Genomic DNA, 12672 nt, shown 5'->3' with positions numbered 1-12672 from the left:
TTTTTTTTTTTTTTTTTTTTTTTTTTTTTTTTTTTTTTTTTTTTTTTTTTTTTTTTTTTGCGCTTTCGAGTTTGTTGACGGATATACGATTTTGATGCTCTCTGTGAATGAGCTTCCTCCATTGGTTCGGCTCATGGAGGAGGAGGAGCTATTTTCGTTCTGCATGTTCCGTTGGAGTTTCCTAGGGTTTCAGAGAAGACTTGGAGTAGAAGGATGATCGAGGCTAGTGGTGCGGACGAGTAGAGCGGGCTAGGAAAGTATAGGTTGAAGGTAGAGTTTTACGTGTGAGCTTCATTAGGCTATCATTATTTGTAATATAATAATAAATAGTTTAGAGTGGGGGGTTTCCATTGGTGAAGGTTTTACCGACACTGTGTGGGATTCCGCACTGTTCATCTAGCGTTGTGGATAATTATTGCCTAGTTATCGCGACTTCAGAGGTAGAGGGGTAGATTTTACCAGACTCAATAAGAGAGAGAGGGAGAGAGCAACATGAGAGCTATCTTATTGAATTCAGATTTGTGACCGTTTAACGTACGCTTCTCTCTTTCTCTAATTTGAGCCCTAGTCTTTCTTAAGTTTGATTTTATCTTTTCTCGTGTTGTGCTGCCGTTTCTCCCTGGGTTTCTCGCTTTTTTTTTTTTCTTTCCTTTCATGATTTTGGAGTTTCGAGTACATTTGATGGATTGTATATGGGTAATGTCTTGCAGGTTTAGAGATTTTCAACTTCAACTTGGTTGCAGGCTCTGATGGTAACCATGATGATGTTTGTTTGGGTTTCTCGTAATATGGTGTATTAACGTTGGGAAATTTGGGGGACTTAAGCAATTTTATGTGGTGTTAGTGATATTGTGGATATTGGAAAAATTAGGTGGATGGAACATTGTTATGGGTTTGAACAGCATGTTGCTCAACAAAGCCGGCGTGATAAGCTAAGAGTTCCGCAGAATTATTTGCGAGTAGTGGGGGAATTATCCAGTAACTCTGGCGAACAATTGGGTTTTCAGAACTCGGAGCATTCGGGGCTTGATCTGGATCTTGTTCGAATTCAAAGTTTTAATAAGAACGCGATTTTGCCTCATGATTTGTCTTCTTTTCCGGCAGAGATGATTAATTTTTCAAGGGATTCCAACGTTTTATCGGACCAAAGGCACATAATGTTGCGTCAAGAGCCAGAAGACCCTGGTCAATGCAGTAGGCAAATTCTGGCAGATGCTTCGTTGGGTTCTTTTGCCAACTCTTTGTTGAAAGCCTCTGGCGAAATTATGAATAATTCTTTGGGAGATTGGGTGGTGAACTGTGGAAGTAATTCTTTGGGAGGTGAAATGTTGAATGAGGAAGTAACGGATTCTACTGTATATTCACTGAAGCCAACTTGCATTGGATTCCAAACTTCAACCTCTTTTAACAATCCATCCAACGAAACATTCATTCAGGATGGACAAAAGCGTATAGCAGGAGAATTGCATTTGCCTCCAATTTACCAAAATAGTCTTCAGGGTGTTACTTCAGCCTCTATTGGAACTCAGGACATGGAAATGACTTCCATCGTGCAGCATAATTTCACTGAAATTAACCAAACTGGTTCTTGTGAAGGCAGTGGAAATGAGCTTGCTCTTCTTCCTGTGTACAGGGATCAGCCGAATGTGTTGCCTTATGACAGTACTGGTTCTTGGACAGATAGAACTTTCTATAACTGCCGCAGCTGGACTGGCGATTTGGGTTCAATTGCAAGAAAAACTGGTGAAGAATTGAGAACTTTTATGAGTGATTCCAATCCACAAGGTCTATCTCTGTCGCTTTCTTCGAATCCGCCATCTAAATTGCCCACCGCCCAGTTCGAAGAATCAGAGGAATTACAGGAAAATATGACCGTGTTGAAAAATCCCCAAGAATCCAAAGCAGGCAAATCTGAGAATTTTTGTAGATTACCAAACCCAACATCTATTGGCAATAAAAATCATGGGAAATCTCTTCAAGACGCGATGGGAGCTCCTATGAACACATATAGAAACACAGGTCCTCTTGGTCCCTTTACTGGTTATGCGACCATTTTAAAGAGTTCAAAATTCTTGAAGCCAGCCCAACTATTGTTGGACGAATTTTTTGGCTCGAATGGTCAAAAGTTTGTCCAACCATATGAAGTATTTGAGAAGACATCTGGGGAAGTTGGTGCCTCAGCGGTCCATAGTGCATTTAGAAACGAGGTTGTTAAAGAGAATAGTTCATGTGCTGAAGCCTCTACGTTCTGTGGTTCGAACGAGACAAATGTTAGTGGAGTTGGGAGCATCTCTACTGAACCTCATCAACCAGAGTATCAGCAAAAGAAAGCGAAACTTCTATATATCCTAGAGGAGGTTCGTTGCATTAGAACACTTGATTATAACTTGATCTATTTGTTCAGTTTTAGTTTTGATCTAATGCATTTTTTTTAGTTTCTTAGTGCTCATTTTATTGCTAAATGGCGAATGGCTGAAGCTGTTTTGCCATTGTTGGCGCGGTCTGAATGTATTGGCCAACATCTTCCTGTTATTTTCCACCCATATATTGATTCCTTAACGTAGTTAAATCAATAGAAAATTTTCCACTTTTTGTGTTCTAGACTGTAATATAATTTTGTATTACTGCAACTTGCAAGTCAAGATTAAAGTTTATAGATTGCTTTTTTTCCTTTTTCACTTCTAGTAACATCTACAATGTATTTTCCATCGTATTAAAAGGTTTGCAGAAGATACAAACAATATCATCAGCAAATGCAAATGGTAGTCTCATCCTTTGAATCAGTAGCTGGTCTTAGTTCTGCCACACCCTATATTTCCCTGGCGCTCAAGACAGTCTCTAGGCACTTCCGCTGTCTGAAGAACGCCATCTCAGAACAATTGAAGTATCTGAGGAAGGTATTAGGTGAGGATTTGTCATCCCCCTCCGCCGGGACAAGCGGCAGCAAAGGTGATGCAAATTCGGCTAGGTTGAAATACATGGAACAGAGCTTCCAAAAGCAAAAATCTGGCATGGTCAATATGGGATTCCTCGAATCCCAACATGTGTGGAGGCCGCAGAGAGGTCTTCCAGAACGTGCTGTGGCAATTCTTAGAGCCTGGCTCTTTGAGCATTTTCTTCACCCGTAAGTTTTCTCTTAGATTACTACTTCAGGGCTGACTTGAGAAGTTTCTAACTTCAAGTTATTTGATTACTTCTCTGTATCTTCTGTTTTTTCCAGGTACCCCACAGACACAGATAAGCACATGTTAGCCACTCAAACAGGCCTGTCTCGTAATCAGGTAGGGTCAACTCTTGGTTATCACTTGTTAGTACTTTATCAATTATCGATTTCTTATCTAATCAATAATTATTCGTGGGGCTATAACTCTTTATTTTCATTATTAGACTTCTTTTTGGTGGAAGGTGGTGTTTAATTTAGTTGTTAGTATAGTTTGTTTTGCCATTTTGCTTTCTTCTGCTTGCTCTGTAGCATTAAGTAGGATGCCGTTGCCCTTCCTCAAATTATTGGTATATGAGATCAAAATGTGCAGCTTTTCACCTTGCAATTATCGTTTAAATACAAGTATTGCTTGATATCACATACTGTCATGGTGTCGATTGGATGATGATTACAATGTGACCACATAATTCAGGTGTCAAATTGGTTCATAAATGCTCGAGTGCGAGTGTGGAAGCCAATGGTTGAAGAGATACACATGCTGGAAACTAAGGGCATGGCCGAAATGAACAACAAAAGCCATGGTACGAAAGATGGTAGTTCTACAATAGAAAACACAGCCGGTTGGATCAGTAGTGAACAACAGCCTCTTAAAAACCATGGTGTTGCAAATGAAATTGCCAGTCATCATCTGCAGTGCTTGGGGGTGGATTCCTCAAGTGGCGATAGAAATGGAGTAGGCAGTAGCAACCAACAGTGTGATCAAGACAAACAATCCAAATTGGACCAAGGGATTCAGTCCAACATGGAAGGGGAATTGATGGGGTTCATGCCATATCGAGCCCGTCCGGCTGAGGTTGGAGGGCTTGGATCTGTCTCTCTAACATTAGGACTACACCACCGAGTTGAGAGTGCCCACCATCAACAGCAGCATCACCAAATGCAGCAACAAGATGACCAACTAATACGCCACTATGGAGGCCAAATGGTCCATGATTTTGTGGGGTAATTTGGCTCACCAATTTCTTTTAATGATAAAAGCTCAGGACCAAGCATTGGCAAAGAATTGGTTGATGATGCCATCGTTTAACATATTTCTGTTCCATTATCACTAACAAATCAGCCCACAAAACTCCATTGGTTTCAAAAATGGAAATTTGGGATAGACATTATCTATCACTGTGGTTTGATGGGGGACATGTATGAATTCTACATATTTGGTTGAATGCTGGAAAAGTGTAACTTTAGAAAAGTTGGATTTTTAAATGAAACTTTACTTCGTTAAGTAAATAGTATTGAAATTAGAAGAATTGACATTCGAAGAAGAATTATTAATATTTTATCTATGGAGTTATCTTTATTTCTAAATGAAATTGGAACTAGAATCACGAGCACATGATCGATGGTTCAGAAAGAAGGGACAGACCAGAGTCCATAGCCAGCTCTCCATATTACAGGTATCTATTTCACAATCTTTATGACTATTATTGATGATTGTGTTTGTGTGAAACCCAACAGATAGAAAGCTGCAGCAGAAGTTGATTTTGAAAGAACAATGCAGCACCGTTTCCAAAGGGACGTCCTACCACAATCAGAGGCCATTGCTGATGATTTCCGCAGCTCTAATTGAATATATTCTCTCCAGCTTTCTGTAAGTCTCTACTTTGTACATTCCATCTTTTCCAATGCTACTGCCTGTGCCTGCCTGTCTCTTCGCTGCATGATTGACACAGAAAACTGAAGGGTTGAGCAACCCTATGTGTCTTGAGAATAATTTTTGTACTTTCAACTGTTTCTGGATTTTACTGCCCATTATAACTACTGTTTCTTCTGATTTATTTTCTTTCTTTTGGAATTTATTGTTTGTTTTAGCCATGGTGAGTCAGTGACTGTTAAGTACAACTACAACTTCTGAATTTTGTAAAAGTAAGTCTTTTCTTTTCAATGATTTTTTTTTAAATTGATCATGTTGCTCCATAGTTTTTCCATTAATGAAAATTTGGGCTTTCTTTTCTTTTGTTTGTTTATTTTTAAAGCCTTTAGGAATTGGATGTTACACATATTATGCTGATCTAAGTATGATGCTGTGTTGAAAAAAAGTTCTTTCTTCTTACTTGGGATACTCATTCATATCTTTGAATCCCAAAAAAGGAGCTTAATTCATATTGGGAAACTTGAATGAAATACACAAGAGTTTGACGTAAAGTGAAATGTAACTGAGCAAAACAACTAAAAACAAAAACTTTAGAACAAAAATAAAACGCCTATGCTTGCTTTTCATTTCATTTATCTAACTTTGATTCAACATTTTAAGAATCTTATACTTTTCTTCTTTTGGATCTAGTGGCACGTGACTTTTGAGAGGCTAACTCCAACTTCACGTCGAGGCCGAGAGGTTGGATTTGATTAGTTCGATTTGAAATTTGTTATTTAAAATATTTTTTTCGAAAAAGTGGTTTGATGTAAAATACATATGGTCAACAACTAAAGCCATATATCCAATGAGTTTATGGTTACCCTTGTAATTGTGACATTAAATAGATTGTGATTGTGGGTTGAGTCACAAAAGCAAAGGTAGGCATAAGGGGTCATAATTTAAGTAGCAACCTTTGGCAACGCTTTATACCACCTATGTTCCGACCAATTAGCTGCCAATGTGGCCTTTCCTTTCCCTATTCACAATGCATGTTGATATCACAACACATTATACATTATACCTTAAATTTATTCATTTACAAATAATCATTAAAAGATCCTACTTGTTCTTCAAACCTTTCATCAATTATATCACCCATTTTTTGTCCAATTATACTGCTTCCTCATGTGTGTGGTTTCTTACTACAAATCTACCAAAACAAAATAAATCTAGCCTTTAAAAAAGTCATTTTTATTTGCTTTTCTATGGATCAGTTTCAACTTTAAACCATTTCTTTGCCAACCATTGAAAGCCTCCTTGTACTTGCTTGCGATTTTGTTCCTTCATTTCGTTTCTCATTCGTTGTTTGCTATTCGTGTTTGCTCTTTTCCATTGCAATGTTATAGTTTGATAACTCAGGAGGTCATCAAACATAGAATTACTATGGAGTTGTTATGATCGAGCCAAAAAAAGAAAAAGATCACCTTGTTGGTATATGTAATAATTTTCAATTCTTTCAAGCATTTCTTAGTCATTCCATCCTCTACGAATGTGGTCCTAGTTCATTCATGTAACTCTTCTTTTACTCGGATGATTCTAGTGTAAATGAGTATGGTTTGTTCCTATATTTTTAGAAACAAAATCCGAACACACTAAATTACTTACAAAATATCTCATACAAATATCATAATCAAACTTGTATCCAACATAAAACATGCAAAACTCGACCACAAACGCATAAAAATACACCTAAACGAAACCTTTAGCATACATCCCATGAGGCATATTCTAGGCCAAGGACGTTTTGTTTCAAACACACAATAAAAAATGAAAATAAGAGTCAAAACAAAGAGCCAAGAAGGGTTTTAGCCACCACCATTATCACTCCCACCATAGTTATTGAAAGCATCTCTTGGGATAAAATGATGGTTCTTCCGACCACTTTGATCTGGATAACGACCAACATGGCCAGCCTTGCCATCTTCATTCAGCCGCCATTTTAGTTGCTTTGCATCAGCTGCAGGCAAGCAAGAGGAGCTCAAAATAAGCAAAACCCCAATAGCAAACCCAATCACCAATACGTTTCTTCTCATATTTTTCACAAAATCTTTGGCTTTGAAGCTCTGTTTTGCTTCAAAAATGGAATTGGAAAGACATTTTGTGAAGGTTTTGGAGTTATAACTTAGACAAAACTAAGTGGTTTCCCCATATTGCTTTAAAAAGTTTGTCTTTTCAAATCCATTTTAATGATGGAGTTTATGGAATAAATAGGAGAATTCCACCATGTATTCATCTTTTTAAATAGGAGAATTCCACTAATAAGTTTAATATATATTATTAAGTATAAATATAATTAGGATAAATTAGGTTTTTTATATTCTCCGAGTCCCTCCTGACATGGTCACATTATTCATTTCTCGCATTTAAAGAGTGAAGAATCCCCACAAATCAATACGAGTTCTTCCAACATGTTTTATCTTTACTCACATACATCTTAGAAAAATTTCTAGGAGGGCACCCAACATAGAAAAATAATATAGAGTGGTATGTTATGTTAATGATGTAATAACATAGTTATTAATCACTCATAAAAGCTAAAGACTTCGAACATGTAAATAACTCAAAGAACAAAGACAAATTAAACATTAGGAAGTCCCTCAGCTATCAACCAATGCACCCAAACAAGTTCAAATCAACAACATAGAGAGAAATTCAGCTATGTTTGAATACAAAATGCGACTATGAAAAACGAATATTCGTGTTCAAATATATTTTCTAATTCGAGGAAATTTGTGTAACTTATGCAATCATGAATATTTAAGAATTTGATCGAATGTGGTTTACACGTAGTATGATATCTATGCCAATATAGTTTAATCGTAATTATAATTGACATTTATTATTTTTATTTTTGTTGAGATTGAAGGTTGAAATTCTTGTAATTGCATTTGTTGTACTAAAATAAATATAATAGTTAATGTAATTGATAGGGGTGTTTGTGAGTTGAGTTGAGTCGAATTGCGTCTAGTCGAGTTGTGACATTTTTTAGGTCCAATCCAATTTTTTTTTGTGGGTTCGTTGTTTCGAGTTACCGAGTAAAGTAAATTTATGTATATACAATTGTATTCTAAGAAAAATTGTATTTTTAAACTTAACAATAAATTCGATGCAAAATTCTATTCCTGAAAATTATAAATACTCCTTTTCGTCAATCTTTGGTTGAGTACATGTTCCTATCCAATTTTTAGGTGAGAAAAAATAAAAAATTATCTTATTCCATCAATATCTCGTTAAGATCTGATCGAACCCAAATACGAGAGAGCTCGAAGAACAAAAAGAATCGAAATATAAAGTAATATATAGCATATAAAACAACTCTATAAACCATAACGTAAATACACATGGTGCATGCACCATCCTTCATTATTAACCTACAGATATATATTACATACCAAACATCCTCGTTAGATACCATCTTTCTAAGCTAACCCTAGCCAGCCAGAAAAATGGGTATTAAACTTATACAAAACATGAACAAAAACATACATGCATAAACAAACATATACATATATATATATATATATATATATATATATATATATATATATATGTTGAGAAAAGAAGCACTATTCCCTTGTCTCCTTTCTGTTGCTCCAACAATTATAGTCACTTCTATAGCATCCATGGTGATTGTATTCATTAGTTTCATAGTGCTTTTTGGCTTCCAAGTTTTGGTTCTCATCCCTTTGTTCTTGCAACTTCAAGTGCCTTCCATCAGCAACAAACAAAGTGTTGATAATCATAAACACCATCACTACGCCAACCGCTACACGTCTCATCTTCATCCTCTCAGCTGCAAAAAAGAATCACACAAAGTTTAAAGCTTTATGGGTTCTGCATGAATTGTAATCAAAAGAAGGGGAAAACAATGAATAATTTACTATTTTGAAGCATGCCTTTGAGAGTGAATGTTTGTGTTGGTGAAGGAACGAGTGTTTGTATTGCTTTATATGAGTTCTTTTTAGTGGCAAAGGTTAAGTGGGTCGGCCACAAATCTTAGGATTTGTCTTTTGAAATTGATTTGAATGATTGAGTTGAGAAAATTTTGTGTTTTTCATCTGTGTTCATAGTTGAGTTCCTGTGAAATTACTCATCCCGGAAATTATACATTGTTGTTTTGATCTTTGTTCATCACAATTGGGTTTAAATGAGAGACCATAGATTTAGAATTTGTGTTTTGTAACACCCATCTAAATTGTGTCTTCTTTGGGTTTTTCCTTTCGGGCTTCCCCTCAAAGCTTTAAAACGCTCCCACACCCTTATAAATGGTGTTTTGTTCTCCTCCCCAACCAATGTGGGACATCACAATCCACCTCCTTTCGGGGCCCAACGTCCTCGCTGGCACTTGTTCCTTTCTCCAATCGATGTGGGACTGCCACCAAATCCACCCCCCTTCGGAGTCCAGCGTCCTTACTGGCACATTGCCTCATGTCTACCCCCTTCAGGGAACAATCAGAAGGCTAACAACATCATCCGGTGTCTAGCTCTGATACTATTTGTAACGGCCCAGATTCACCGTTAGCATATATTGTCCTCTTTGGGCTTTCCCTCAAGGCTTTAAAACGCGTCTACTAGATGAAGTTTTCCACGCCCTTATAAATAGTATTTTGTTCTCCTCCCCAACCAATGTGGGACATCACATTTGTGCATTGTGATTCCAACATTCCCGGTAGGAACTAGGAAGATGTTCCATGGTTACTGTAGCATCCGAGTAAAGGAAGAGTACATGAATAAACTGATATTACATTCGAATGAGAGCGATCCTGAGAATAGAATGGTTAAGAAAAACCTAAAAAAAATTGAAAGTCACATCCCTATACCTATACAAACAAGGTGTACTTTCCTTTTCTTTTATGTGGCTTAATCATAAGAATTCTATAGTTAAACGTGTTTTGCTCAAAGTAGAGGATAAGTCGCAAATTAACTTCCAAATACCAAAAGCCCGATAACTTGCAAGAAACAATAAAACATACGACCACTCAAATACAAGAAAGAAACACGGTTTTCCTCTCAAAATAACACGATATCACACCAATGAACTAACTTACTAACCCTACGAATCAAGGTAACTGATAAACAAGTGACAATAATTTGAACACTTTGTAATCCTATGAAAAGAATAGTATAAATGTAGGGGTAATGTCGTGATTAAAGTGAAAGAATGTCGGAGGTGCGTCCAACATGGTTGTCGTGCATCATCGTTGGCTACAATGATAGGCGCTATTAAAAGAGGGAAGCGAACGTGGGGTGCCAAATCATTATTGGTGACCCAATTAGCTCTAATGGATTTGATATCAATGCCACTATAAATAGCAAAAATCGGGTACAAACTCTAAACCCTAAACCCTAAACCCTAAACCACTGCTTTTTTTCATCCGGTTTTGCTTTTTAATGCCATGTGTTGTGAGAAAAATAATTCATAAAGGGTCGAGTAAAAACGGGAGATTATAAGATTCCTCGAACTTGAGTTACAATCTAATCCTTCAAAACTTTATATTTGTTAGGACTCGCACATCATGATATAAATTGTAACGATCCATGTTCAGGAGTCGAAATTTGGATTCAGCACTTGATGGCCCGACATTACCTTAGATCCCCTGCAACACAGTCACGTTACTTACTCTTCACTTCTTAAGAGTGAAGACTATTCTCACCGACCAACATGAGTCCTTCCAGCATACTTTGTTCTCACTCACATGCATTCTAGGAAAATTCATCTGGAGGTCCCCAACATAGAATTGCTTCAAGTAAAACACGTTTAACCATGAAGCTCTTATGATTGAGCTACCGAAAAGAAAAGTGTAACTTGTAGGTGTAGGTAGTAACTTTTATTTTTTTTAAAGTTTTTTTAGTCATTCTATCGTTAATATCACTCTCGTCACATATGGTCTCCGACGATACTAAAGACAGTTGAGGTTTTTCGAGTCCTTTATCGTTCATAAAAGTTATTTAAAGTGAGTCGCTACTCATATGTTGTGATGACACTTTCTCAGATAATCTTTTTAGTATTGTAAAGTGTAGAGTCGATATCTCATCCATAAGAGTTGATGAAAAGAGGATGCTTCTTTTTCCAAGTTGAAGACACGTCTAGCTGGTTAGTGGTTTTGAAATTTGCTCAAGTTGACATATTGGTTGACTTCATAAAGTCTTAAAAGAACAACTTTGATCAATTGCTTTCAAGATGATATGTCCTAAGATATAATATCATAGCCTACGCTATTGACATACATAAACAATTGTTTCTGAACTATTTTTGTAACAACTCAAATTCACTACTGATAGATATTGTTCATTTTGACCCGTTACGTATCGTTGTTAGCCTCACGATCTCGCTTGCATGCCGCTAATGTCTAGCTCTGATACCATTTGTAACAGCCCAAACTTACTGTTAACAGATATTGTCCGCTTTAGTCCATTATGTATCGACGTCAACCTCACGATTTTAAAACGTATCTGTTAGGGAGAGTTTTCCATATTCTTAGAAAGATTGTTTTGTTCTTCAATATTTAAATTCTTAAAAAGAGAGCAATAGAATGTAGAAAATATTCCAAGATTCAAATAATTGTGGGTTTTAGAGTGATGTGTGAGTATTTTCCACTGAATGAGGCAGGCTTAAGTGGGGGTGTCTGTACACATTCAAAAAGGAATTACCTTTTGATATCATTAAGTATGGAATGTAATTTACGTAAATGAATCAGACAACATTCGAACTTCGAACTAGGGTAATCTTTAGAATATGGTATTCAAAATATATTTACCAGAAATGATAGTTACTATCAATATTAGTCTCTAATTTATTTCGGTTACTCGAGCAATCCACATCTCTTCTAGGATACCCATGGTGAGTCTGTTCTCTCATTCCCTGGAAGCTGCTGCTCGAGTTTATTGGCCAGCCGTCCGACCCTTGTATGCGACGTCCCTTCAATTAGCACGGTCGAGCTAATCAGCACATAACTTTGTTCCATTGAGATATTAACTTCCTAAATCTTTTCTCTATTGAGCTGGTGGACTGTTTATATAGCACATAACTGGCCATTCTTAATTGGGGTTTTTTTGTTCTGCATCAAATCAGGCAAAGATTAAGTGGGTTGCCCCCAAATTCTTAAAGAAATATTTAAAAATGGATTGAAATGATGAACATGAAGAATAGTTGTATCATTTTTGGTGAAATAGAAGGCTTAGGGTTAAAGTTGAGTACACTTGGTTAGCTCCGTAGTGTTGAGCACAGGTGGTTGCCTTGTAACGATCATGGTATATGACATCTAGAATATCTTGGTAGGGCTATCAAAATCTAAGCCACATTATGGTTTAGGGCGAGTGGTTTTTGAAGAGGTGAAAAGTGCTTTAATGAGTGCCTATGTATTAAGGAATGATCCATACTAGTCGAGTTTTAGCATGCATCGACGGTTCTTAACCCTTTTTCCAATGACGTTATAACACGTAAAAAGAGATAAGTTTTTTCGATGTGATTCGTGTCATTGTGAGTTCTTAACATTTCTCAACATTGCAGCTTTAACGACGCGGGGGGAGGTGTGAAATTCTCGACAGGATATGTTTTGCAGACACTGGGCATGTGAGATTCTACATTGATTGAAGAGAAGAATCAAACATTCATTGTAAGGGTATGAAAACTTTTTCTTAGTAGACGTGTTTTAAATTCGTGAGACCGACAACGATACGTAACAGGTAAAAGCAGATAATATTTATTACCAGTGAGTTTTGGCTGTTACAAATGGTATGAGAGCTAGATAACGGATGGTATGTTAGCGAGGAAGTTGGGTCCCCAAGGGGGTGGATTGTGAGATACTACATCAGT

At 36.8% G+C, this 12672-nt stretch overlaps 1 protein-coding gene and 1 long non-coding RNA gene across 7 annotated transcripts in view; one reads left to right on the top strand and one right to left on the bottom strand.

Annotated features, from left to right (window-relative positions):
- LOC111493386 (BEL1-like homeodomain protein 1) overlaps positions 1-5674 on the top strand; it is a 6433-nt gene extending 759 nt beyond the window's left edge. Inside the window, exons 1-7 of one of the 6 annotated variants that reach the window (XR_002719999.1) lie at positions 319-534; positions 711-2357; positions 2721-3124; positions 3221-3281; positions 3636-4811; positions 5033-5086; positions 5505-5674. Coding sequence is in view for 3 of the 6 variants with exons in the window: in XM_023143082.1 (XP_022998850.1) it covers positions 876-2357; positions 2721-3124; positions 3221-3281; positions 3636-4169 (2481 nt within the window). In the remaining 3 variants the exon portion in view is untranslated. The other 5 variants (XR_002720000.1, XR_002719998.1, XM_023143081.1 and 2 more) reach the window with 5 other exon arrangements.
- A 2764-nt stretch (positions 5675-8438) lies between these two features.
- LOC111493425 lies at positions 8439-8813 on the bottom strand. The gene is made up of 2 exons (XR_002720009.1): positions 8738-8813; positions 8439-8649 (listed from the first exon to the last, which is right to left on the bottom strand). It is a non-coding gene; the product is annotated as an uncharacterized LOC111493425 (long non-coding RNA).
- Between the last annotated feature and the right edge of the window lie 3859 nt (positions 8814-12672).

The sequence above is a fragment of the Cucurbita maxima genome, unplaced genomic scaffold (genome assembly GCF_002738345.1).
Source record: "Cucurbita maxima cultivar Rimu unplaced genomic scaffold, Cmax_1.0 Cma_Scf00018, whole genome shotgun sequence".
In the NCBI taxonomy this organism is placed as follows: domain Eukaryota; kingdom Viridiplantae; phylum Streptophyta; class Magnoliopsida; order Cucurbitales; family Cucurbitaceae; genus Cucurbita; species Cucurbita maxima.
The sequence above is the reverse complement of the archived record's forward strand: the minus strand, read 5'-3'. Positions and strand labels throughout refer to the sequence as shown.